General features: G+C 39.1%; 2 protein-coding genes across 3 annotated transcripts in view; both read left to right on the top strand.

Moving 5' to 3' along the window:
- LOC124124083 overlaps nt 1-25943 on the top strand; it is a 53204-nt gene that overhangs the window by 18276 nt on the left and 8985 nt on the right. The window contains exon 3 of one of the 2 annotated variants that reach the window (XM_048400317.1): nt 22832-22929. The exons of the other annotated variant lie outside the window; for it this stretch is intronic. The gene's annotated coding sequence lies outside the window, so the exon portion shown is untranslated. The remainder of the gene's footprint in view (nt 1-22831; nt 22930-25943) is intronic. 2 annotated transcript variants of the gene reach the window in all.
- LOC124116729 lies at nt 3565-10764 on the top strand. The gene is made up of 2 exons (XM_048400319.1): nt 3565-3659; nt 6678-10764. The coding sequence occupies exon 2, from the start codon at nt 6714-6716 to the stop codon at nt 9636-9638; it is 2925 nt and encodes a 974-aa protein (XP_048256276.1). The 5' UTR covers nt 3565-3659; nt 6678-6713; the 3' UTR covers nt 9639-10764.

The following is a 25943-nucleotide window of genomic DNA, read 5'->3' on the forward strand; positions in this document are numbered from 1 at the left end:
GGAATGAGACATTCGTGGCCCAGAAATAGTGGGTCGTGAATGATTTTCTTTATTGTGCGTGTTCTGAAATGAGTTTCATCAAGTTTGACTTCAATGATGTCGGGACATTGTTTTCGTGGTTTTTCGAATGGACGAGTGTCTACTGAGTGATGGACTTTCAAATCCTCTTCTGCCAAATTATATAATTATACTTTCTTAATGAACCGTAACCATTCTTTGACATTTGTTAATGAAAATGTGAAAACTTGTCAAAAATGAAACAGATGAAAAGCATACGCAATATCTTGAATGGACTGTGATGGATGTGACGAATCGTAACATGGCGCTTGCCTGTGGCAGAGTAGACTAACATCTAGTCTCTGAAATGAACATATCGTACAGAAGAAAACAGTTGTTCAGTTATCTTAATACAAATATAATAAAAGGGAGTCCAGTGACTCTCTTCATTTTCAGATACTACAGTAATCTAGACTTGCCAAACATTATAGACTTGCATGGGCTGCTTTTGATCAGGGTCTGTAAGACAGACTAGTGGCAGAGGTACTATGCTGGCTGCCGACCGCAATGAACTCTGGGTAGGAGAGTGCCATTTTTAATGAAGATTTTATGAAGAGGCTTAATAGATTTGAAAGGGGTTTCCGTAGCAAAAAGGAAACCTCTTTTTAACCAATCAGAATCAATCATTCATCACTGTCATGGTAGAATACATGTCAGTTTTCATAGCATACCCCATATCAACCCGACAGCCCCATATCAACCCGAGACCCTCATATCAAACCGAGGCCCTCATATCAACCTGAGACTCCCATATCAACCCAAACACCCATATCATCCCGAGTCCCCCATATCAACCCGAGGCCCTCTTATCAACCCGAGGCCCTCATATCAACCCGAGACCCCCATATCAACCCGAGACCCCCATATCAACCACAGACCCCCATATCAACCCCAGACCCCCATATCAACCCAGCGACCCCCATATCAACCCGAGACCCCCCATATCAAACCGAGACCCCCATATCAACCCGAGACACCCATATCAACCCCAGACACCCATATCAACCCCAGACACCCATATCAACCCCAGACACCCATATCAACCCAAACACCCAAATCAACCCGAGTCCCCCATATCAACCCCAGACCCCAATATCAACCCGACAGCCCCATATCAACCCGAGACCCCCATATCAACCCGAGACCCTCATATCAACCCAAACCCCCATATCAACCCAAAACCCCAAAATCAGCCCGAGGGTCGAATGTCAGAGGGTTGATATGGGGGACACAGGGCTGATAATTATGGGGGTCGAGGGTTGATTTGGGGTATAATATGACAACCGCCATATAACAACCTCTTTATCATATACCATAATATACACTTTAACCCGAGACCCTCATATCAACCCGAGGCCCTCATATCAACCTGAGACCCCCATATCAACCCAAACACCCATATCATCCCGAGTCCCCCATATCAACCCGACACCCTCATATCAACCCGAGACCCCTATATCAACCCCAGATCCCCATATCAACCCGAGTCCCCCATATCAACCCGAGACCCCCATATCAACCCGAGACCCCCATATCAACCCCAGACACCCATATCAACCCCAGACACCCATATCAACCCCAGACACCCATATCAACCCAAACACCCAAATCAACCCGAGTCCCCCATATCAACCCCAGACCCCAATATCAACCCGACAGCCCCATATCAACCCGAGGCCCCCATATCAACCCGAGACCCTCATATCAACCCAAACCCCCATATCAACCCAAGACCCCAAAATCAGCCCGAGGGTCGAATGTCAGAGGGTTGATATGGGGGACATAGGGCTGATAATTATGGGGGTCGAGGGTTGATTTGGGGAATGATATGACAACTGCCATATAACAACCTCTTTATCATATACCATAATATACACTTTATCTATTTGCAAGCGAATGCAAAACATTTTCACCTTGTTTGGAAGTCATTGTCACGTTAAAGCTAGCTGACCAAACGAGCAGACGACGCACTAAAGGACGTAATTCTAATTTCTTCTGGTTACTACACCCCCTGTGATATGACCGTCTCCATGTTGGCTCTATCGCACATGCAAAATACCTCATATCATTGATAGGTATATGATAATATTCGATATAACCACTACAACATTGTGTACACACTCCATATCTTTCAACCTAAGAACTGTATTAACTTGGAAAATAGGCAAGGAAATTCTGAATTTACACAATTCTCTTCAAATTGCTTCAACTTGTATTATACTTAAGCATTTTTCAGGTTGTAGCTGGCGATTGATACAAGCCTAATTCGAGAGACACTTTGAAGGTATAACAAAGATCACGACCATATTGGACAGCTGTCTGTACAGGTTCATCCTGATACACTGTGTGAAGCCCATTCCTGGTGTCCCACGTACTGCTATTGCTGGAATATTGCTAAAAGCAGCGTAAAGCCAAACTCACTCACTCACTCACTGAGAAACTGCGGCTGTGGACTGAATTGGGGATGCGGCCTCAATTCTGGCCTATGTCTTAGGCTCCTGGCCATTTTGTCCTTTTGAAGATCCTTTTATAACAAGCACCAGGCATAAGTGTATTCTCAGAGAAGGATAATCTAAAGTTTAAAGTCTCCGTTTATAAGAATTCTGGCCCCTGTCTTAGGCTTATTGGCATTTTGCCTTTTGAATATCCTTTTACGACAAACATGAGTCATATGTGTATTCTCGGAGAAGGATAATTTAAATTTTCACATATATTTGTCTCCGTTTATAAGTTTGAGAAAACACTTTTTCTTGGTTATGGTGGAAATGTAAACACTTGGGGTCGGGGACATGTTCCTCCACCCTCGGGTTTACATTCTCAACAAAGAAACGAGAAAAAACCTGAAACACCTGTTAAAATTAAAAGTGGGTGCACATTTTCCATTCTTATCGTGTCTTGTCATGGTCATGCCGTGTGCAGGTTATCGTTGTGTCATGCACGACGTCACTCACAAATAAGTACAATGTGTAAGAATACCACGTGAAGAGAAGATATGTCCATGTTACCAAACAACTTTAAAAGTGCCATATTTCATAAGTTTTACACATAGATCATAAAACCTCATTTGCACTGTCCTCAAAGAGCAGCCGGATATTTGAATAAATCTTCTGAAAACATTCTCAATTGGGTATACTCCACTTTCCTTTATATCCCTTTAAACGTGTTATAGCGATTTGTCGTTTTTTTGCTTCAAATACACATATCAACTCAAAACGTAAAACCGTAAATCTGGTCTAGGATACAAATTAGCATCAACTGATACTGCCGAACCTCTGTTACCACACAACTCTCACCTCAACTACTCCTATTATGTTGCTTGACCCAAAGCATAAAAAATAGTGTGATGTCGTGTGCATGGTGGATATAACAAGCCGGTATCTGGCGAAACACCACTTTGCCATATAGTTTGGTATCACGCTCGCGTCCTCGCCCCAAACTAGGACATCTCATAACGGATTCCGAGAAACGGAACTCTGGGCCCTGAACAGGATTACCTATCGACGTTAACGTGCGTAATAACCGGCCGGTGTTGTGCAACGTGGTGCACGGCACACAAAGCATATGGTGTGCTTCGTCTCATCTCAAGATTAGATCGTCTCATAGTAAGGCTATAAATCTTTATCGATTGTCGATGATGTTGTATACCATGTATTAGTATTCATTCGACGTGAAAATGGGCGAATATATATGTGAAAATGTATGTGAGATCGAGTTCTAATGAGTCGCTATTACTGATGTTACGATGAACAGGGCTTGCGCGCTGATTGTGAACGTGGTTATACATACCGTATTTCCTCTAATTCACGCCGGATCGTCTATTAATTTCGCGCAAGCCGTTTACCCGGCGTCTATTCTGTTTAATGCTGGCACAGTGGCAACTCACTACCTTACCGAATGCCAAATTCTTCTGTCATACAAAGGGTATATTTGCAGGAGGTGAGGGGAAATGGGGTTTAACGTCGCGTCCAAGATTATTGCACTTACATAGCGACGTGCATACACGTGTGTGGGGCTGCTTGAACTAGTCCGGACTCATGTCGATTTGTACTGCTAGCACACTGAGATACCATGCCGCAGTTTAACATGAATACCCTACTCAGACACAGTGTACTGACTCCGAGCCGACCAGTCCTTGTTTTAACCCCTTAATGCCGAGCGCCAGGCCGGGTAAGAACAAGTACAATCTGTTAACGTCTTTTGGTATGACGCGGCCTGGGATCGAACCCCGGACCTTCCGCTCTCCGGGCGGACGCTCTACTATAAGACCACGGAGGCGGTCTTCATTTGCAGGAAACAGTCATTATCCAGTGAGGGAATAATCCATGCATGCCTGTATGGGGTGAGTGAGTCAAATTCTAACTCACTCACCCCATGCATGCTAAATGTTGATGTGATAGGGGCAACTAATTTCATCAAATGATGGACTCGGCGTCAAATAGAAGCGCGGCCTCTAGTTTTTGGACCGAGCGTATGTCCCGGTATCAATTAGAGGTTGACGTTTTATTAGAGGAAATACATTAATAACATAAATGTTCCTATGGAGAGCAGAGTTTAAATTGATAAGATGTTTAAGTCATACCAGGCCAGTGTATAAAATAAAATAACAACATATTCTGGTTGGGTCAAAGCATGCATATGGCAGATACGGATAGAGTGGCAAGCAGATGTTTGAGGATAAATTGAGACTTATAATTGGTGTTGCTGCTCGTGTCCCAGAGACATAATGCTTACTGTGCCTATGCTGAGCTCTGTTTTAATCTTACTTTCAATGTTGTGTTGAAATCTTTATACCATATATTCTCTACGTGGGATGATACTGAAATATCCATGAATGGTCCAAATAATATGATAAATCTGAAGTTTATATTTTGTAAATATGGTATAAAATCTCAGAAACCATTTGTTTTTATTAGATTTATCAAAAACAATTCATTATTATACCCCCGACAAAATGTCGGGGTATATAGTTATACCAAGGTTCCGTCCGTCCGTCCGAAAACTTTGTCCGCGCGATTTCGCTTAAACTATTCAGGGGATTCATATCAAACTTAGTAGATATAACCTGTGTCATATAGAGGGGTTCAGTCCAAAGAAAAATATTGTTTTTATTAATCTTCCATTTTTTTTATGAATTTTCAAACCCTAACCCTATCCTAGCTATTTAATTTGTAACTACTGACACACTAGGCGGGTCGGGGGTATTAGTGAGCCACGCTCACTTTTGCACTTGTTTAGTATGTATTTATTAATTAATATTACATTGTTTTCATCCGTTGAGTATATACTATATGGAATATGATACTAATGGAAAGGATATTAATGATAATGTTTAAATGATTAAACAGAATACACATGAAAACATCTGTAATACTTCAGGGTATATCTATTGTGAATATTAAGAATACATAAAACTATAATGGTGGATTCTAGTCAGATTATATACATGAAGATAACAGGAGTGTTAATAAATCTCATACTTACGAATGTAATGACAGAAATATATGGGGAAAGATTTTCGCTTACAAACTCCAGTTTTAAAATTTACAAGCAAGTAAAGTCGATATACATGTATCATCATATCCGTAAGAAGCCACCTTGTTATGACAGAACGGAAACTCCATGTGTGGGAGGATTGCTTACAGAAGAGAATTTCGAGCTTTTGGAGCATCATTAAATGTTTGAATAATTTCTGGAAACGAGATATAATTATTCATATAGGCTCTGACTATATACGATTCATTTAATAAATACATTGTATACAACATTAATGCCTGAAAAACTGGTTTTACTAGGCGATGAAATGGATAGAAAAGTCATAGGATGTAAAGACAGATTTGTGGATGTAAAGTGTGTGAGTAGTTAATTTTCATATTGCTTTCTATTGATACAAATTTTATCCTTTTCTGCAAAGTTATAGTCAAGAATTCAAAATATATTAAATGAAGATTTATAACATGTCTTCTTGCGCCAATGGGCAATTTGATCTGGCTAACCTATTTGAATACACACAACGACATACTTCTGTATACGTTCAAAATAGCAGATAAAACAGCCAGCCAATATTAGATATAAAGTATTTTTTCTAGAATTTCAGCTGACATCAGCTGTGACAGTTTTGCACAATAGAAAGTTTTATGAGATTTATCACATCCCATATTTTAACCCACCAACAAATACATCGTATCAACTGCATAAATTAGAATACCAATCATGGATATATTAATGGTATCATGACAATAACAAGAATTCTTAAGTGTGTCAATAAGCTGAGACTTTGTGCTTATGTAAACCAAATGTCCTTCGGGATAATAGGATATTGAGGGAGAGAGGTTGACAGGTGGATAGGTAAAAAAACGTCGTAGACGAGTAAAAGAGTTGTTGATAGGTACAGGGATGTAGACAGAGAGATGGAACCATAGACAGGTACCGTGCGGTCTAGACAGGTTGAGGGGTAAACAGGTAGAGAGATAGGTAGACATGATAGGTGATAGATGGTGGAGGTAGACAGTTATATATGGCAGTAGAGAGGTTAAGATAGTGGTAGGGAGGCATTGAGCTGGAGGGGTAAGGTAGAGGAAAGTGTAGGTTATGTTATGTCATCTAAATATTTTTGTTGACAGGTGTGACTACAGGGAACTGTAAAGGCAAGTCTTGCTATGGCTGAACAGGGTGCACGGGAGGCTGAGATGTCAGATGCCGTCAACATAGATCATTCCCTCCGTGATTTGTCAATTAAAGAAACACCACCAGATTTGACCAACACTAATGATAATGCCATTGTTGATGTTGAGGACCCACAGAACCGACTTTCCAATCCCTTAAAAGAACCAGGAAATTTCCAAAGTGACCCTGTGACGACACCATCAGCAAAGTTTACTCAACACGGTGAAAGCTATGGCGAAGATCCATCCAGGACGGAAACAGCATCTGTTTTGTCAACAGGCTATGGAGGCGTATTTGTCAGAGATGCAGGGGAAACAATGGGAACAATACCTGCAAAAGAAGCATTCCATAAATACATGGACAAATATTTTCCAAATCTAGATACATCGGTCTACATGACTCCGCCAATTCCCGTTGGACACCCCCCAGTCATGAGAGAGAAAACTGACTTTGGATACATATATGGTCCTGAGTATTATTACCTTCTAGGTGATGAATCAGAGAAGAGGGTTGCAGAGTGTATGGAATACTTCTTTAAACATCTGGCCGGGGAAAAGGATCCTGTTTTCATCATCACATCTTACCATTTTGACGGCTTGCACGACAACAAGGATGACAAGAAAGGTGAACACGATGTACTTATTATCCATTATAGGTATGGTTTGATATTCATAGAAACAAAGGGATGTATGGGTAAATCTGACGACGCAGTGAATAGCGTTATACAAGCATGTCTTTCTCAGCAGGAGAAAAATAAACGTTTTTTTGGAATAAACTTTCCAGATGTCAAGGACGTATCTACAACATGCGTCCTTGCATTTCCAAATATATTGAAAAACACTTTCAGTACTTTCAATAAATCAGTGAAACGTATTAAAGAATCAGGATTTTCAACAGATGAGTGTCTCTTTCTTGATAACATCCCTAGCGTGGAACAAAATTCGGAAACAAAACAAAACTTAGTGGAATGGTGGTCGAGAATGACAGAGAAACAAAGAAAAGGATTTCAATCCTTGGAAGAGTTCAGAAGTGTTATTGAAAGATACGTTGGAGAACATTCGACCGTCAAGATTCCTGTACCTTCACCTGAACATGAAGAGGAAGGGCCTGGGAGAAGCTATGGAGAATGTGTAGCAGGGCTAGGAAACAGATATATGAATATTGTTTTGACACCCACCCAGGTTGCCGTCTATAACACTTTTATTGACCGGCTAATTCTCAGAGGAGACTATGGATCGGGGAAAACAATATTGCTCATCTTACAGGCTATCAAATTGTTGAAACAAGGGAAGAAAGTATGGGTCATTAACATGGCGGAATCCCCTCTACATCATTTCCTTAAAGCTTCAATTTTGCATGGATTTGGGGATGATACAGATGTCCGATTGCTTCTCATTTCAATCCATGTTACGGACCAACAATCTCTTAGAAAGGTTCTTAAAATATGTACAAAAATTAAGGCACATGTTCTCATTGATGAATGTCAATGTTTTTATCTTGACTGTTCTGCTGATCCTGACATTCGGACCACACTATCATCATTCCCTCCTGAGTGCGTACTGTGGATTGCAATAGCCCAAGAGAAAGACGTTGATCAAAGCAGGCACTTGCGTCATCTTATTTTTGATGACAAAATATCTCAACCTCAAAATGGCAAATTTAAACAAATTCTCCTGGAAGAAATACTTAGATGTCCACCATCCATACTTCCACTTTGGCCAAACTTCAGGGAACCTCAAGAGCCATTCAGTGGTACTATTCAAATACCCGAGGTAGTGGATCATCTTGCTTCGGTGGGCCTGATGCCTTCATCTGACACAAAATTAGTTGTACGTGATATGACTGACCCCAAAACTGAAAGACGTCCTTTCTTTCGACAACTTGAAAAGCTAGACATTCCATTATGCACAAGTCCCGATGCATCTGATAAGGCAGTCTATACTTTTGGATCAAGAGTTTTTTCGTCTATACCAGTAGCAGAGTTTGTATATGGGGGTAATACAAACATACAAGTCTATGTAAAAGATCGTGATACACCTCCTGAAACGCCTGAATCGCCAAAGACATATAATCCTAAAACATTTGCTAAATTCCTTTACAAGCTTGGTTTTGGAAATGACGATGACACCATTGCTAAAAGAGCAAATCAAGGTCAGATGAACAAACGGAAGAAGCTCCGTCAATGGAAGGATCTTGTGTTTAATGAAGCAACATTTGCACATTTCTTCCTTTCAAGAGCTGGCCTACCTTTAAGATCGTCACGGGTCTCTGAAGGACCCAATTTGAACATTGAAATTAACTCAGACAGCATAGTAATTTTGGCAGCGACCTCAGGTGGGTTTGAAGGATATCAAAAACGAGCTGAAATTCACATCACTGATAAGGAAAAGGCAAACTATTCATTCAAGGAAGTACGCCCGCTCGACGGACCAGAATGTTTTATTGTACATCACAAACACGCCGACTCACTGTGTTTGCTTCGAGATTGCCGAATATGCAAAGGTGAACTTGAACACATTCTCAACAGACTTGGGGTCATAGAGAAGGCAGCTCAGGAGCGTAGTGATGTGTCTGTCCATGAGATTGAACTCAGCAAAACCCGAAATGTTTTGGCTCAAAACGAGAAGCCAAGAAGTGACTTAGACTGGTCAGATGTCATCTTGTTGGACGACAGGACAAAACCAACATTCGAAAAAGACTTTCTTGTATCTTGCCAAGTCCCTGTCGTTGATAAGACGACACTGCAGCTAAACAAGAAGGACGCCTTTGGTGACCCACGCGAAGTGTTGTACATACGCCCAACTCAGTTTCAAGGGTTGGAAAGAAAGGTTGTCATTGTCATACAGAAATGTGAGGAACCGTGTTCTGTCTTGGCAATTAGCAGATGTGTTTCGCAGCTAATTTTCATAAAACTATGACAGTTATGTTGCATCATGTTGTCAACACATACCAGCTGGATTTAGTCGTATTGACAGCCCTGATTTCTTCACGCCAGTGACAAAATTATCTTGATTTGATTTTATTCATGGAGGGGTTGGTGAGCCTGTTAATATTCGAGTCTGGACCAGACAAACCAGGGGGTGAATGCATGACGAGTGTCCCAGGCCATAAGGAAAGGAATCAACCAAGTCACCGAGCCTGACCCCTTCTTCGGCGTGCATGTGATACTTCAGCCTTATTATTAATTTTTCTGTTATCCAACTAATGAAATGATTTTGAATGGACATTCAACTCTCAGGCCAAATCATTGATCAGTAGTGAGTTTTAAGTATGCAGAAAGTATCCTATGAAATTAGCCCTATTCTGCTCGTATGTGTCATATAATGCCATATAACATGTAACCTTTCACTGTACAGTTAATAGATTTGTATCTTAGTTGGATCACTATGCTTTATTTTACAATAAGCTTTATGTTTTGTTGGAAATTTTGATGATGGCTACAAAGCTAACTATGTCCACAGACCTCTATCAAGTGCCATGGGGGTCACTTTTGGTACATGTCATGCAAATGTCCCGCGATAAAAAAAAAGCATGTAACGACAATTCTTAAAGAGCATTCATGCTCTGTTCACCATCTTTAGTCTATGACCTCTCTACCATGGGATCTTACTTTGATATTGGTCAAGAATAGTCAGAGGTCAAGGTTAGCTTGGGGCAATGGATTTACAGGTTTGAACTCGTACTGCAGAAGGCATTTTTCTCCCCAAACTCAAATAATGTCATTAGACTGGTACATCTGGGGTATTAGGGAAATGAGGGTCACATGTAATCAATGTTTAATGTCGTAAAGATGTACACTGCTTCAAAGGGCAAATTTAACATATATGTATATATACTTTTTGCTGCCAGATATCCCATAATCGCAAATATGTTCGAAAATTATGTTCAATTCTATCTCTGTATATACATGTGTATCTATATCAACAATTTGCAATTTGTCATTTACTTTGTCGTGTTTTAATGTCCTCTCTAGCATTTATCTATCACATATACACTTATACATTTTCACGTGCAGATCGTTTGACATATTCTCTAAATATTCTTGTGAGGATTTAATATTTTGCCATTATATGAATTATACATGTAGATTATTAAGGGAATTAACTGACGTTAATTCTTGTACAATAAGAATTTCTTTCATTTGTTTGTGCATGCATCGAAGTTATACAGTCCAGAATTGTATAAAATCGCGTAGCCGTTTCTAAAGACATATATCAATATCCGAAGTACATATATCATAAATTGAGAAACGTTCAACGGAAAATTCGGTTCAATGAAGCCCGGGAGATGAAGAGATATGATTCCACACAACCGAGCAGCAGTTTTGAATGTTAGGAAATATTGTTGCAATTACCGCTAGGCAACATATATAAGGAAAACAAAAGATTCATGCCGTAGGATTGCAGCAACTGACATGAATGAGACTATTGCCAAAAGACTGCTCACTTGGTCCAAGGGAGACTACTCAAATTGTCATCATGAATTTCAAAGCCTCAAGTACTGCTACGATGAATGTCTTGTTGATGATGCGATATGATGTTTCTTTTATTACTGAACCCTATCCTCAATAATGACACAGTGCTTGCAAAACTTCGCTACATGGTCGAGAATCCGTATTGTCTGTGGACAATTGTTTGCGAGTTTTGGATGAATACACAAAGTCGAAACAAATCAAGTAAAGTCATACATAATGTTTTGAGATGCAAATTATTTTTAGGCTGTCATGGGCGATATTCTTTCTTCAGCCTTATGTTGTCAAGGGCGATACTCCAAAATTCTTATGATGTCACGGGCCTTACTCCATAACTCTAATGATGTCATGGGCGATATTCCTTCATTCTTATGCTGTCATGGGCGATGAACCTTCATTCTCGTGCTGTTATGGGCGATAGTCAATTCTCATGCTGTCAAGGGTGATACTCGTTTCGTATTGTTTGTTTGCTGTTTAACGCCACACTCAGAAATAGTTCAATTATATGACGGCGGTCTGTATTTTTGACCAGACAATCCAGTGATTGACATCATGAGCATCGATCCATGTAATAGGGACATGATGACATCCATATCAACCTGATCCCATTAGTCGACGCTTACGACAGGCAAAGTCGCCTATTACGACAAGCATGGGTTGCTGTAGACTGTGCGATACCCTTTCATTCGTATGCTGTCATGGGCGATACTCCTTAATTACTTCGCTGTCATGGGTGATTTTCCTTCATTCTTATAATATCATGTGTGATTCTCCTTCATTCTTATGATGTCATGTGTGAATCTCCTTCATTCTTATGACGTCATGTGTGGATCACTTTCATTCTTATGATGTCATGTGTGATTCTCCTTCATTCCTTTGATGTCATGTGTGATTACCTTCATTCTTATGATGTCATGTGTGAATCTCCTTCATTCTTATGATGTCATGTGTGATTCTCCTTCATTCTTAGGATGTCATGTGTGATTACCTTCATTCTTATGATGTCATGTGTGATTCTCCTTCATTCTTATGATGTCATGTGTGATTCACTTTCATTCTTATGATGTCATGTGTGAATCTCCTTCATTCTTATGATGTCATGTGTGATTCTCCTTCATTCTTAGGATGTCATGTGTGATTACCTTCATTCTTATGATGTCATGTGTGATTCTCCTTCATTCTTATGATGTCATGTGTGATTCTCCTTCATTCTTATGATGTCATGTGTGATTCACTTTCATTATTAAGATGTCATGTGTAAATCTCCTTCATTCTTATGCTTTCATGTGTGATTCACCTTCATTCTTATAATGTCATGTGTGATTCTCCTTAATTCTTATGATATCATATGTTATTCACCTTTGTTCTTATGACGTCATGTGTGAATCACCTTCATTCTTATGACGTCATGTGTGATTCACTTTGATTCTTATAATGTCATGTGTGATTCTCCTTCATTCTTATGATGCCATGTGTAATTACCTTCAGTCTTATGATGTCATGTGTGATTACCTTAATTCTTATGATGTCATGTGTGATTCTCTTTCATTGTTATGATGTCATGTGTGATTTTCCTTCATTCTTATGATGCCATGTGTGATTCTCCTTCATTCTTATCATGTCATGTGTGATGCTCCTTCATTCTTATGATGTCATGTGCGATTCTCCTTCATTCTTATAGTGTCATTTGTGATTCTCCTTCATTCTTATCATGTCATGTGTGATTCTCCTTCATTCTTATGATGCCATGTGTGATTCTCCTTCATTCTTATAATGTCATGTGTGATTCTCCTTCATTCTTATGATGTCATGTGTGATTCTCCTTCATTGTTATGATATCATGTGTGATTCTCCTTCATTCTTATGATGTCATGTGTAATTCACCTTCATTCGTATGATGTCATGTGTGAATCTCCTTCATTCTTATGATGTCATGTGTGATTCTCCTTCATTCTTATAATGTCATCTGTGATTACCTTCATTCTTATGATGTCATGTGTGATTCTCCTTCATTCTAATGATGTCATGTGTGATTCTCCTTCATTCTTATGATGTCATGTGTGATAACCTTCATTCTTATGATGTCATGTGTGATTCACTTTCATTCTTATGATGTCATGTGTGATTCTCCTTCATTCTTATGATGTCATGTGTGATTCACCTTCGTTCTTATGATGTCATGTGTGATTCACTTTCATTCTTATGATGTCATGTGTGATTCTCCTTCATTCTTATGATGTCATGTGTGATTCACCTTCGTTCTTATGATGTCATGTGTGATTCTCCTTCATTCTTATGATATCATATGTGATTCTCCTTCATTCTTATGATGTCATGTGTGATTCTCCTTCATTCTTATGATGTCATTCGTGATTCTCGTTCATTCTTATGATGTCATGTGTGATTCTCCTTCATTCTTAGGATGTCATGTGTTATTATCAACCATTCTTATAATCTTATGTGTGATTACCTTCATTCTTATGATGTCATGTGTGATTCTCCTTCATTCTCTTGAAGTCATGTGTGATTCTCAACCATTCTTATGATCTCATGTGTGATTCAGTTTCATTCTTATGATGTCATGTGTGATTCTCCTTCATTCTTATCATGTAATGTGTGATTCACTTTCATTCTTATGATGTCATGTGTGATTCTCATTCATTCTTATAATGTCATGTGTGATTCTCCTTCATTCTTATGATGTCATGTGTGATTCTCCTTCATTCTTATGATGCCATGTGTGATTCTCCTTCATTCTTATGATGTCATGTGTGATTCTCCTTCATTCTTATGATGCCATGTGTGATTCTCCTTCATTCTTATGATGTCATGTGTGATTCTCCTTCATTCTTATGATGTCATGTGTGATTCTCCTTCATTCCTTTGATGTCATGTGTGATTCACCTTCATTCTTATGATGCCATGTGTGATTCTCCTTCATTCTTATAATGTCATGTGTGATTCTCCTTTATTCTTATACTGTCATGTGTGATTACCTTCATTCTTATAATGTCAAATGTGATTCTCCTTCATTCTTATGATGTCATCTGTGATTACCTTCATTCTTTTGATACCATGTGTGATTTTCCTTCATTCTTATGATGTCATGTGTGATTCACCTTCTATCTTATGATGTCATGTGTGATTCTCCTTCATTCTTATGATGTCATGTGTGATTCTCCTTCATTGTTATGATATCATGTGTGATTCTCCTTCATTCTTATGATATCATGTGTGATTCACCTTCATTCTTATGATGTCATGTGTGATTCTCCTTCATTCTTATGATGTCATGTGTGATTCACCTTCGTTCTTATCGTGTCATGTGTGATTCTCCTTCATTCTTATGATATCATATGTGATTCTCCTTCATTCTTATGATGTCATGTGTGATTCACTTTCATTCTTATGATGTCATGTGTGAATCTCCTTCATTCTTATGACGTCATGTGTGATTCACTTTCATTCTTATGATGTCATGTGTGAATCTCCTTCATTCTTTTGACATCATGTGTAATTCACTTTCATTCTTATGATGTCATGTGTGATTCTCCTTCATTCTTATGATGCCATGTGTGATTACCTCCATTCTTATGATGTCATGTGTGATTCTCCTTCATTGTTATGATGTTATGTGTAATTCTCCTTCATTCTTATGATGCCATGTGTGATTACCTCCATTCTTATGATGTCATGTGTGATTCTCCTTCATTCTTATGATGTCATGTGTGATTCTCCTTCATTCTTATGATATCATGTGTGATTCTCCTTCATTCTTATGATGTCATGTGTGATTCACTTTCATTCTTATGATGTCATGTGTGAATCTCCTTCATTCTTATGACGTCATGTGTGATTCACTTTCATTCTTATGATGTCATGTGTGATTCTCCTTCATTCTTATAATGTCATCTGTGATTACCTTCATTCTTATGATGCAATGTGTGATTCTCCTTCATTCTTATGATGTCATGTGTGATTCTCCTTCATTCTTATGATGTCATGTGTGATTCTCCTTCATTCTTATGATGTCATGTGTGATTCTCCTTCATTCTTATAATGTCATGTGTGATTCACCTTCATTCTTATGATGTCATGTGTGATTCTCCTTCATTCTTATGATGTCATGTGTGATTCTCCTTCATTCTTATGCTTTCATGTGTGATTCTCCTTCATTCTTATGATGTCATGTGTGATTCTCAACCATTCTTAAGCTGTCATGTGTGATTCTCCTCTATTCTTAAACTTGCATGTATGAATCACCTTCATTCTTATGATGTCATTGCCGATACTCCCTACACTGTCATAGGCGATGCCCCTTCATTCTTCTGATATCTTGGGTTCTTCTCCTTTTACATGTTCATGCTTTCATGGGTGATTATCCTTCATGCATATGCTGGTATGGGTGATTCTCCTTCATTCTTATGATGCCATGTGTGATTACCTCCATTCTTATGATGTCATGTGTGATTCTCCTTCATTCTTATAATGTCATCTGTGATTACCTTCATTCTTATGATGCAATGTGTGATTCTCCTTCATTCTTATGATGCAATGTGTGATTCTCCTTCATTCTTATGATGTCATGTGTGATTACCTTCATTCTTATGATGTCATGTGTGATTCTCCTTCATTCTTATAATATCATGTGTGATTCACCTTCATTCTTATGATGTCATGTGTGATTCTCCTTCATTCTTATCATGTCATGTGTGATTCTCCTTCATTCTTATGCTTTCATGTGTGATTCTCCTTCATTCTTATGATGTCATGTGTGATTCTCAACCATTCTTAAGCTGTCATGTGTGATTCTCCTCTATTCTTAAACTTGCATGTATGAATCACCTTCATTTTTATGATGTCATTGCCGATACTCCCTACACTGTCATAGGCGATGCCCCTTCATTCTTCTGATATCTTGGGTTCTTCTCCTTTTACATGTTCATGCTTTCATGGGTGATTATCCTTCATGCATATGCTGGTATGGGTGATACTCCTTTGTTCTTATGATGTCATGGGTGATGGCCCCGCATTCGTTATGCTGTCACAGGTCATATTCCATCCATCTTATCTTTCACGTGTGATGCTGACATGGGGGATATTCCTTCATGATCGATACTCCATAACTCTTATGTTGTCATGGTCGATACTCCATAACTCTTATGATGTCATGTGCGATATTCCTTCATTCTTATGTTGTCATGGTCAATACTCTATAACTCTTATGTTGTCATGGGCGATGCCCTTCATTCTATGATGTCATGGTCAATACTCAATAACTCTTATGTTGTCATGGGCGATGCCCTTCATTCTTATGTTGTCATGGGTGATACTCCATAACTCTTATGTTGTCATGCGCGATGCTCCTTCATTCTATGTTGTCATGGGTGATACTCCATAACTCATGATGTCATCGGCGATGCCCTCAATTTTTATGTTGTCATGGGTGATACTCCTTCTTCTTTCTAATATTCTAGGTATCCTTAAGAATACATTGTTCCAAAATGTATTTCCACTTATTACCGACAGCCTTCTCCACTTCTCCGCTCGTTGTTCAAATACGACACACATGAATAGTGAGTGAGTGAGTAAGTGAGTGAGTGAGATGGGTTTAACGCCGCTTTTAACAGTATTCCAGTTATATCACAGCGTGTCAGCTTAATGTGGGAGCAAAGCCCGAAGTGATGCAGGTCTCAGACGTTTACCACTTCGGTAAAAACCAACGAGCACGGGCATGGTGCTGACAAACCTAGAAACAATTGGAGCGAACCGGGATTCGAACCCACAATCATAGGTTCCTGGCGTGCCCAAGGGACGCAACTCTGCACAGCGAATCGCGGCGCCTTAGACAACTGGGCCACCCGTGCCCCCACACACATGAATAAGAACACCACAATCATACATTAGCGCCCACACACGTCGATATCTACTAGTAAGTGACATAATCTTAAACACGACGTTAAACCCCATTTCACCTCAACAAACATTTTTAGCAAATGCTTTATTTTGGTGAGGTAGACCAGCGCAAGAGATCAGCATTGTGGTCGTAAGTATTTCATCCTTGGAAATAATCAAAGCGAAGCATTCCTAAAATCTACCCTTATCGCCACACATTCTATTCGATTTAGCGCTTGTGTGTGGCTGGTTCGAGATAAGGAGGTTCAACTGAATACAATGTAGCTTCGCAAATTTAAGAAATAAACGACAAGTGGGAGTTGTTTATTGACCACGAGTCATTTATCTCTTATGAGATATCAATATAATGTAAAGCTTCTTTAGAATGATGATAAAAGCTTTTATTCTTTTTACCCGTATTTTGATAATGATGATTCCCTGAATAGAATCCGACCTCGGCAATGTCGGACATGTCCATTTTATGAACAAATGGGTTAGGTATTGGTATTTCCCGCATATTCTCACAATCCTCACGTCGATTTTCTGTACCTTTTCTCCCAATAGCGATTGTCATATCTCTCCCACTTTTGGATGCGATCGTTCGGCCACTGCGTTTATCTGCGTTGCCCAGCTAAATCGATGGGGAAAAACTCACTAGACACTTCCCTCTCAAAAATAAAATTTTCCAATATACGACGTCATCAAGTTGCGAGCGCATGTTCGAATCTCCAGAAATGAAGTCATCACAGAACAATATTTTATCGTGAGAGCCAGGCAAGACTCGGCGAGCCATTCACGCAGCATCTACACTCAGCAGCCATTGTGAGCAATCAATACCATTAAAGTCGCCGCCAAGGAAATACGGGGAGATAGTGTTCCAGAACACAACTAGAGTTGCTACAAAGCAGCTTTCCCAAAGTGACGTAAGTTTACGTCTTCGTGACCTCAGACCTGGGATCCGTTCCGCAAAGCGATCGAAGCGCAAAGGTGATCGTGACTCCAATACTTAATATACACTTACGATAGTCGTAGCGCTGAGGTGATAGTGACTCCAATACTTAATATACACTTACGACAGTCGTAGCGCTAAGGTGATCGTGACTCCAATACTTAATATACACTTACGACAGTCGTAGCGCTAAGATCGCTTTGTTGAATTGGGCCCAGGCGATTTATTCAAGATAGACATTTAATAATTTTAGAAAACTGTTTGTATTATGGTGTTTTTCGATTTGAGGGTATAACCTACTATCACACCTAAGCCTGTTGGTATTCCATGCTGACCATACATCCATTGGTTTGTTGTATCACTTCTATACGTTTTGTACTTGTTTTCATCAAATGTTGTTTGTTTCTTCTTTACCGCCGCACTCAGCATAATTCCAGCTATATGACGGCGGTCTGTAAATAATCGAGTCAAGACAATCCAGTGATTGATGTCATGACCATCGATCCACGCAATTGGGATACGATGACATGCATCAACTAAGTCAGTGAGCCTGACCACCCGATCCCGTTAGTCGCCTTTTACAAGCAAAGCCACCTCTTTCAGCAAGCATGGATTGCTGAATACCTATTCTAACCCAGATCTTCACGGGGCCAATCAAATATTTCCCAGACGTTGCTTAACATAGGAGGAATAATGACAGGCTGGTCACCTTGATGTATCATTATTCACTGACAGAAATAAACACAATTTATCCGTCATTTTTATCAGAGTTCAATGTTGGCGAACATGCCTTATCTAACTAATGCTTGAAAACAAATTTAAAACGACAACAGAACTAACTACAGTAATCTGGGTTATAACGAACTCAAAGGAACCGCTAATTTTAGTTCGTAATAACTGTAGTTCGTTATGAGCATATATACAACATTCACTCTTCAAAAAATGAAACGCACAGGTAGTATGTAGTTCATTGAACCTGACTACACAAAATATCTGGTGTATAAATTGGATATATGTTATTAGGAAATGTCGGTAGTCTGATATTCGATAAACGGTGCGTCAAGCGCGTGCATGTTATGGCATTCGTAACTCGTGGTAGTGGCTAAAACAAGGAAAGCATAAGCCAATTATTTTGTCATTCAATTGTCAACATTTTTCAAGTTCGAAAATGCCGAGATTCAGCGCTGCCTGTCGGAACATCGCCAAAGGACGTATCCAAAGAGGGAAATCGCAGTCTTCTGTTCACGCCACATCAACGTCCACCACAGAACCATTTGCCGACTTTGTGACCGATACACACAGTTCAATTCAAGTCTATAAAATTAAATAACACAACAACAAAAACATAACTGGTTGAACACGTTTTTATACAATTTCTTGAATATTAACGACAAAACCTTTTTCGTTGTTGTTTTCGTAAGTGTTTAAAGAATGGACACATATACATGTAGTCATACGAATCCTCAAACTTGTGACACAACAACATGGAGGGTGGGCACATTCATTCAAGCAACACGCACACCCCACAACACCAACCACATTCGCCTCCAATATATTCATAAATTTATACACAAATATATCTGAATATTCAATCAAATATGGACATTTGAAATAGTAAGGGGAGTGATTTGAGCCTACGAGGGTGGAGTGCTCAGAGACTAGGGACAGTGACCTAAGCCTAGGCTCAAACACTCCAGAGTGATCTCAGCCTAAGTCCAACTCACTCTAGAGTGATCTCAGGCTAGGCTCAGACACGTTGGGGTGATCTCAGCCAAGGCCCAACTCACTCAAGAGTGATCTCAGCCTAGGCTCAAATATTGTAGAGTGAATTGAGCCGGGCCACGAGTTGGGCCCCGTGAGGGTGGACTGCTCTGAGCGTGGGGAGTGATCTGAGCCTTGGCTCAAAACACTCTAGGCCAAATAGAGTAGTTGCCAGACCCTCGAACTGTCGACATACCCCTCCCCAGAGTAGAACAAAGCAAACTTAGATTTTGCTTATGTTTTTGTATCCAACAGACTAGAAAATGATGGTTGTGGTCAAATGTTTTGGTGGCAGATACTGTTTTGGGGTCAAAATGCACTTTTCTGTTGTGACATATATCAGGGGCTCAATATTCCCAAATATCAATATGCATTGAATGTAACATGTTCATGAAAAGAGTGGAATATAGGTATTGGTGTCATACATTAGTTACTTTTGATATAACGATTGTTACGATATATACATATACTGTCGTAACAATCATTATATCAAAAGTCTAGAAGAGTCAGAAGAGACATATCAACCGTTGTGCGATGTCCAATCGAAACACATTTGGAAATTAAATACTTGACTATTTGAATATTTCATTACTTTGCTTTGATAAATGCAGCAGCAAGGAAGAATTGAGCAAGGATTGTCGCAATGTATACATTGAACCGGCATATTTTAAGCTCTTGTTTGGTTTTGACGCAAGATGCACCATGTACCAAAATTGATTAAATGGTAGAGAGGGGCGGGTGGAGAGTGCCCACCTCTAATATGAAGAGATCACTTTAGATGACTAAATATTAGATATTGATGAGGATAAGATCTTTTGAAAATTACTTGAACTCACATTCTTGCATCACAACGCGATACACTGCTTGGGACCCAAGCTTCAATAGCGTTATTGCACAGAGTTGAAATAATCGAGACTGGGTATTCTCTGTTATTTATTTGTAGTGAATAGGGAAAGGCAGTTGCACGCTGGTAATTGTGATCCAGAAGAACATTGTGAAACATGATATTCTTATGGTGATTGTCAGTTTTGATTCAGCCGCCTAGAAATGTCCCTAAACTCTGCTAGAGCATCGTCCTCCTGCTATACTTTTGAACAATCTGGATGACCTGAGCTATGTCTATCTAGGCTTCCAACACTGACAAGGAAGCTACAATGTTCCCACCAATAGATGATGCTTTCAAGCAACACATGGTGAGAGTCATGTTTCAGACGAAAATATGGCTGCAGATACATCACTCATCTCATCTACAGTGACAGATCATATGTCGTCTCCAGAAAGTGCCCTTGTCTCATGCCTGGACTGCCACGTACTGAACACTGCACCTGCTTCGTTTTCTCAAACTCTGCACTTGATGCTGAACCTGAAGGCCTGAGTGCCAGTGGCAGTGGTGGCAGTGACTAAAAGCATCTTACTGTATTGGAGAAACATATTGGATTTGTTGATGAGTTACTGACAATATTGAATCAATTGCATATAAGTGATGCACATTAACACTTCAAAGTAAGTCAATAAGATCTGCAATTATAATTCATAACACAGGCGAAAATTATCTTTTATATGACAATGATACGACAGATAGAGTTCCTGGTCAAAACCTAAATTTTGACTTGTAAATTTCTCATACAGTCCGAAGTGTAGACGAAATATTGTTATTTTCCTGTACTGGCGACCATCTTGGAGGACATTTTGTCCGCAATATTGGATAAATCAAATTTCTCAAGCGATTCATGTGTTCAACTAACACAATTTGTTGTACAAGAATGTTATTTTGTCATAGTATTTTAATATGTCTTTATATATTTGTTGATTTTTAACAAGATGGGGGTGGGATAACATTTACTAAATTTTCATACTTTCTATTATTCTTACAGTAATTGTGGAATTTTGTATAAGCTCCTAAAGTATTCAGGCAGATTTTGAGATATCACACGACATGATTGTCACTATGGAGGTTACATGATCTTTAATTTTGTAATAATTTTAAAATGAAAATCAATTAATTTTATTCCTGTTTTTGACACACTTTGGCTCATTACTCGACTGATACAATTTTGCTCACTTAAAAGGTTTCATTATGGTATATATGATAAGAAGAATTCTTTATTAGTAGAAAAAACCGTTATCTGGATAAATTTCCTTGGTCCCCATTTCTATTTGAGGTGAGGTGAAATGGGGTTTAACGTCGCGTTCAAGATTATAACACGTATATATAGCGACGACAATGCACATGTGTTAATGTGTATGTTAGTGTGTGTGTATGTGTGTGTGTGTGTGTGTGTGTGTATGTGTGTGTGCACGTGTGTGTGTGTGCGTGCGTGCGTGCGTGCGTGCGTGCTTGTGTGTGAGTGTGTGTGTGTGTGTGTGTGACTATGATTATGTATATATGTTAAATCAGCTATCATTGTAATATTTTATGTATATCTTTATAAATTTAGTATATTTTTGTCAAAAGTGTATGTGTGTGTATGGTCTGTATGTGTGTCTCTGCTTGTACTAGTCCGGACTAATGAATGCCGAGTTTCATCACAGGAACTCGTTATTGGTTAGTAAATATAAATATATACCCCTATATGTAAGTAGAGAATATTCTGTACTTACATATCGGGGATATTTATTGTTATTAAGTGTCCAACAACTAGTTCATGTTGTTTACAGTGCTAACGCACTGTAAACCTCACTCAACATGAATATTTCACTCCGACACAGTACACAGTGCACTGACTACGAGCCGATCAAATAATGGATACTTGATACATGTCGCTGTTATTAGTCGTAAATAGGATGTAACAAAACACGCGGATGTACATTTGAATCTCTTACCGCCCTTGACCCTATCTGTATTAACAAGTACAATTCAAGCTACACAATTCTGCTATCCATGTACTTTGTAATGTAGAAAAGACGATAGATCGTTTTCACAATTTTTAAATGATCACATATTGCAATATTTGAGTTAGGTACTCGGGATTATTTTTATCACTGTATTTTAATCCTTACGCGCATTCTGATTGGTTTGTCGTATTCGCCGACAGGTGGACAGAGGAGCGTGTGGTGTGACGAATGACTCAAAATCATACCAGCAAAATGTACATTGGAAATATTTAAGATATCGGTCATCATTTGATTGAAGGTACGTAATATTCAAAATAGCAGTAGTAGTAGTGTTGCTGCTGTTTTTCTTGTTGTTTGGATGTCTGTGTAAGCTTGTGTCAACTTGATTTTGCATGTAATTGCGTCATGTTTATGAAATGTCACACGGGAACGCCCAACCGTGGAACTTGTTATCAAATGTATAACTAGGATGTTCCTTCCGTAAAATTACCCACTGGCTAATGGGGTTACTGGTTCCTCTCTGGGTCTGCCATTTAACTGTTTAAAAAAATAACGAAAGCTCCGTCTTATCTACAAATGGAACTATCCCCGGGGCAGTGGCGCTCACCGACACATGCCGCACATGCAAGGAAAATGAAACCAACTGAAACATCATCCGTAATGCTTTGAAAGTTGTGATCTCAGTTGGTACGAGGCTGCTCACGATACCTTGGTCCATATTTGAATTACTGACGAAGTTTGTAAGAGAGGTATCATCATCAACAAGAGAGGAGTCACCTGTGATTACGTGGCCAACACGTTTGTAGCAGTGTCATGACTCTTGGCAACCTCACGTGTGGAATTTCATGAGCTACCAGTTCCACGTTCACTTCCACGTTTTTTGTATGAGAACGTTACTGGTAAATAGGGAAGGAGATTTACTGCTTTAAAAGGGGAAAACTATTTTTCATTCATTTTCTTCCATTTTCAGTTAAGTTCAGTGACACTTTGGTCTTGTCAATAGAGATTTTAAATACATTACAATATCTGCATGGTTTATGAAATATAAACTACGTTGATTAGAAAATGCACCCAGTGATGTAACCACTTATATCGGGTACACCATCTCACGCTCAGTACGGTATATATATATACCAGGAAGTAGTTGTAGTGATAAGGTCGAGGAAAGAACTTGAGCCCTTCCTCATTTTATTACTACACGCAGACGCAAATATGCTATAACATTCAATAATGAGCGTTTTCATAAATGTAAAATATTGTTATTCAATTTCCTTGTTGAGAAAATTTAAACTTTTGTCAAAGATTTTTGAAAGCAGGTAACATTTAATTTATATATTTTATATTATTATTATAACCATGATAGTGTTGTTTACATATCTTTGTGACCCGTGAAGATCCGGGATAGAATAGGTCTTCAGCGACCTATGCTTGCTGTAAAAGGCGACTATGCTTTTCGTAAGAATCGACTAACGGGATCGGGTGGTCAGGCTCGCTGATTTGGTTGATGCATGTCATCGTATCCCAATCGCGTGGATCAATGGTCTTGATGCCAATCGCTGGATTGTCTGGTCCAGACTCGATTATTAACAGACCGCTGTCATATAGCTGGTACATTGCTGAGTGTGGCGTTAAAAAACAAACAAAACATATCTTTGTAAGCTTTATTTTCATTTAATATTGTATGTCATATGATTACGTCAGATTTATGAAAAGTCACAAGACAACCCCCATCCCTACAACTTATTATCAAATGTGTTACTTGGAAGTTCCTGAGGTTAAGTTACCCATTGATAGTCCATGGTACATGTTACTGAGTACTTATTGTCACTGTACATGAAATATATCGAACGTAATATCTTATATACCAATCCAACTATCCCCAGCGAAGCTACGTTCACCAGCGCCACCCAAAACTCGCGTCTATACGTGGATAAGGAAAGTGAACTCAACTGAACAAAGTAGATGTGAGTTGAAAAGACAAGTGTTGTGATGGAAGTCTGTCGTGTATTGCAATCCAACCCACATCAGACTGGCCCGCTCCAAGGAGAGAAGTAACCTAGTGTGCTAGGCTGCACTGAGAAAGTATATAATATCATAATATATTGTATCCGCACATTTTGGAAAAGATTAATGTTCAGTGGAATGTTGAACTTAGATTCCGACTTGGAAATAGTATTTGCACTTCCATTTTAATCGATTCAATGATTCAATCGATTCATAATTTAGAATCATAACATTGCGACGACTATTCGAAAACGAATACACCACTAAACCTAGGGAGGACATGGCTTTCCAAGACTTAATAAAGTACAGATTCCATAAGAGATAAGTTGTGTTACAGTTAATGCCGCAATTAGTTTCCCAAAATGTCCGACAGTATTTCAAGTTTCAAGAACCACCAACAATTTCATTTTCCTATACGAACACCATATCATCTAGGTTGTTCAATTGTAGGAAAGTGTTACAGAACGTGGATTTGGCAGCTCATGATCTCATTCCACTACTTGTGACTTCCAAGACTCATCATACTGCTACCAACCTGTAGTCAATATGACCAAAACCTCATAACAATTCGCATGGTGAGTGAGTGAGTTGGGTTTAACGCTGCTTTTAACAGTATTCCAGTTATATCACGGCATGTCAGCTTAATGTGGGAGGAAAGCCCGAAGTGATGCAGGCCTCAGACGTCACATGGGGTTAATTGTCAGTTCACAATTCAAATTATCCTGGATTACCAGTAGTTGTCTAAACTTAACCTGCATGTAGCTGACATACCACTTGTGAAATATCAATATGAATAGATTGTATATGAAAGGCCCGAGGAACATCAGCCTATGTTGTCTTCAAATTAAGCTTTTATGATTTTTAGCAACTCTTAAAACGCCACCAAAGGACTGAAATGTAAACACACTATCTTTCATTAAAGTAAAATAGTTACATATGAAAATGTATTGTTTTGTAACTGGTGGCTATTTCAGTTACTTGAAAATATTTATCACCTCTTGGTACATATCAAAATGGATATTAAACTGAATTACATTTGGAAATAGATCGTCAGAGATGGATGTCGCAGTTATGTGCCGTTAACTGAATGTAATCAAACGCACGTGCGTACATTTAAATTTTCACCGTGCATGACCCGTGCATGAGTTAAAGGGGCAATGATCTAAAGCAATTCCCCGGGACTGGTTGTTGCCTTTGTTATTGTTTTTTCTCCAGTGAGTACCCGGATGAAGAGCAGAAATCTAGACTAGTTCGCGACCTCTGCTGCGCCATTCGTAAGCGCATTAGTCATTTTTATGGGTAGTAATA

This window comes from Haliotis rufescens, unplaced genomic scaffold (assembly GCF_023055435.1).
Source record: "Haliotis rufescens isolate VD_foot unplaced genomic scaffold, xgHalRufe1.0.p SCAF_2, whole genome shotgun sequence".
In the NCBI taxonomy this organism is placed as follows: Eukaryota; Metazoa; Mollusca; class Gastropoda; order Lepetellida; family Haliotidae; genus Haliotis; species Haliotis rufescens.

Bases quoted from the DNA above. Each gene is read 5' to 3' on its own strand.
- LOC124116729 (XM_048400319.1), top strand. From the start codon at position 6,714: ATGGCTGAACAGGGTGCACGGGAGGCTGAGATGTCAGATGCCGTCAAC.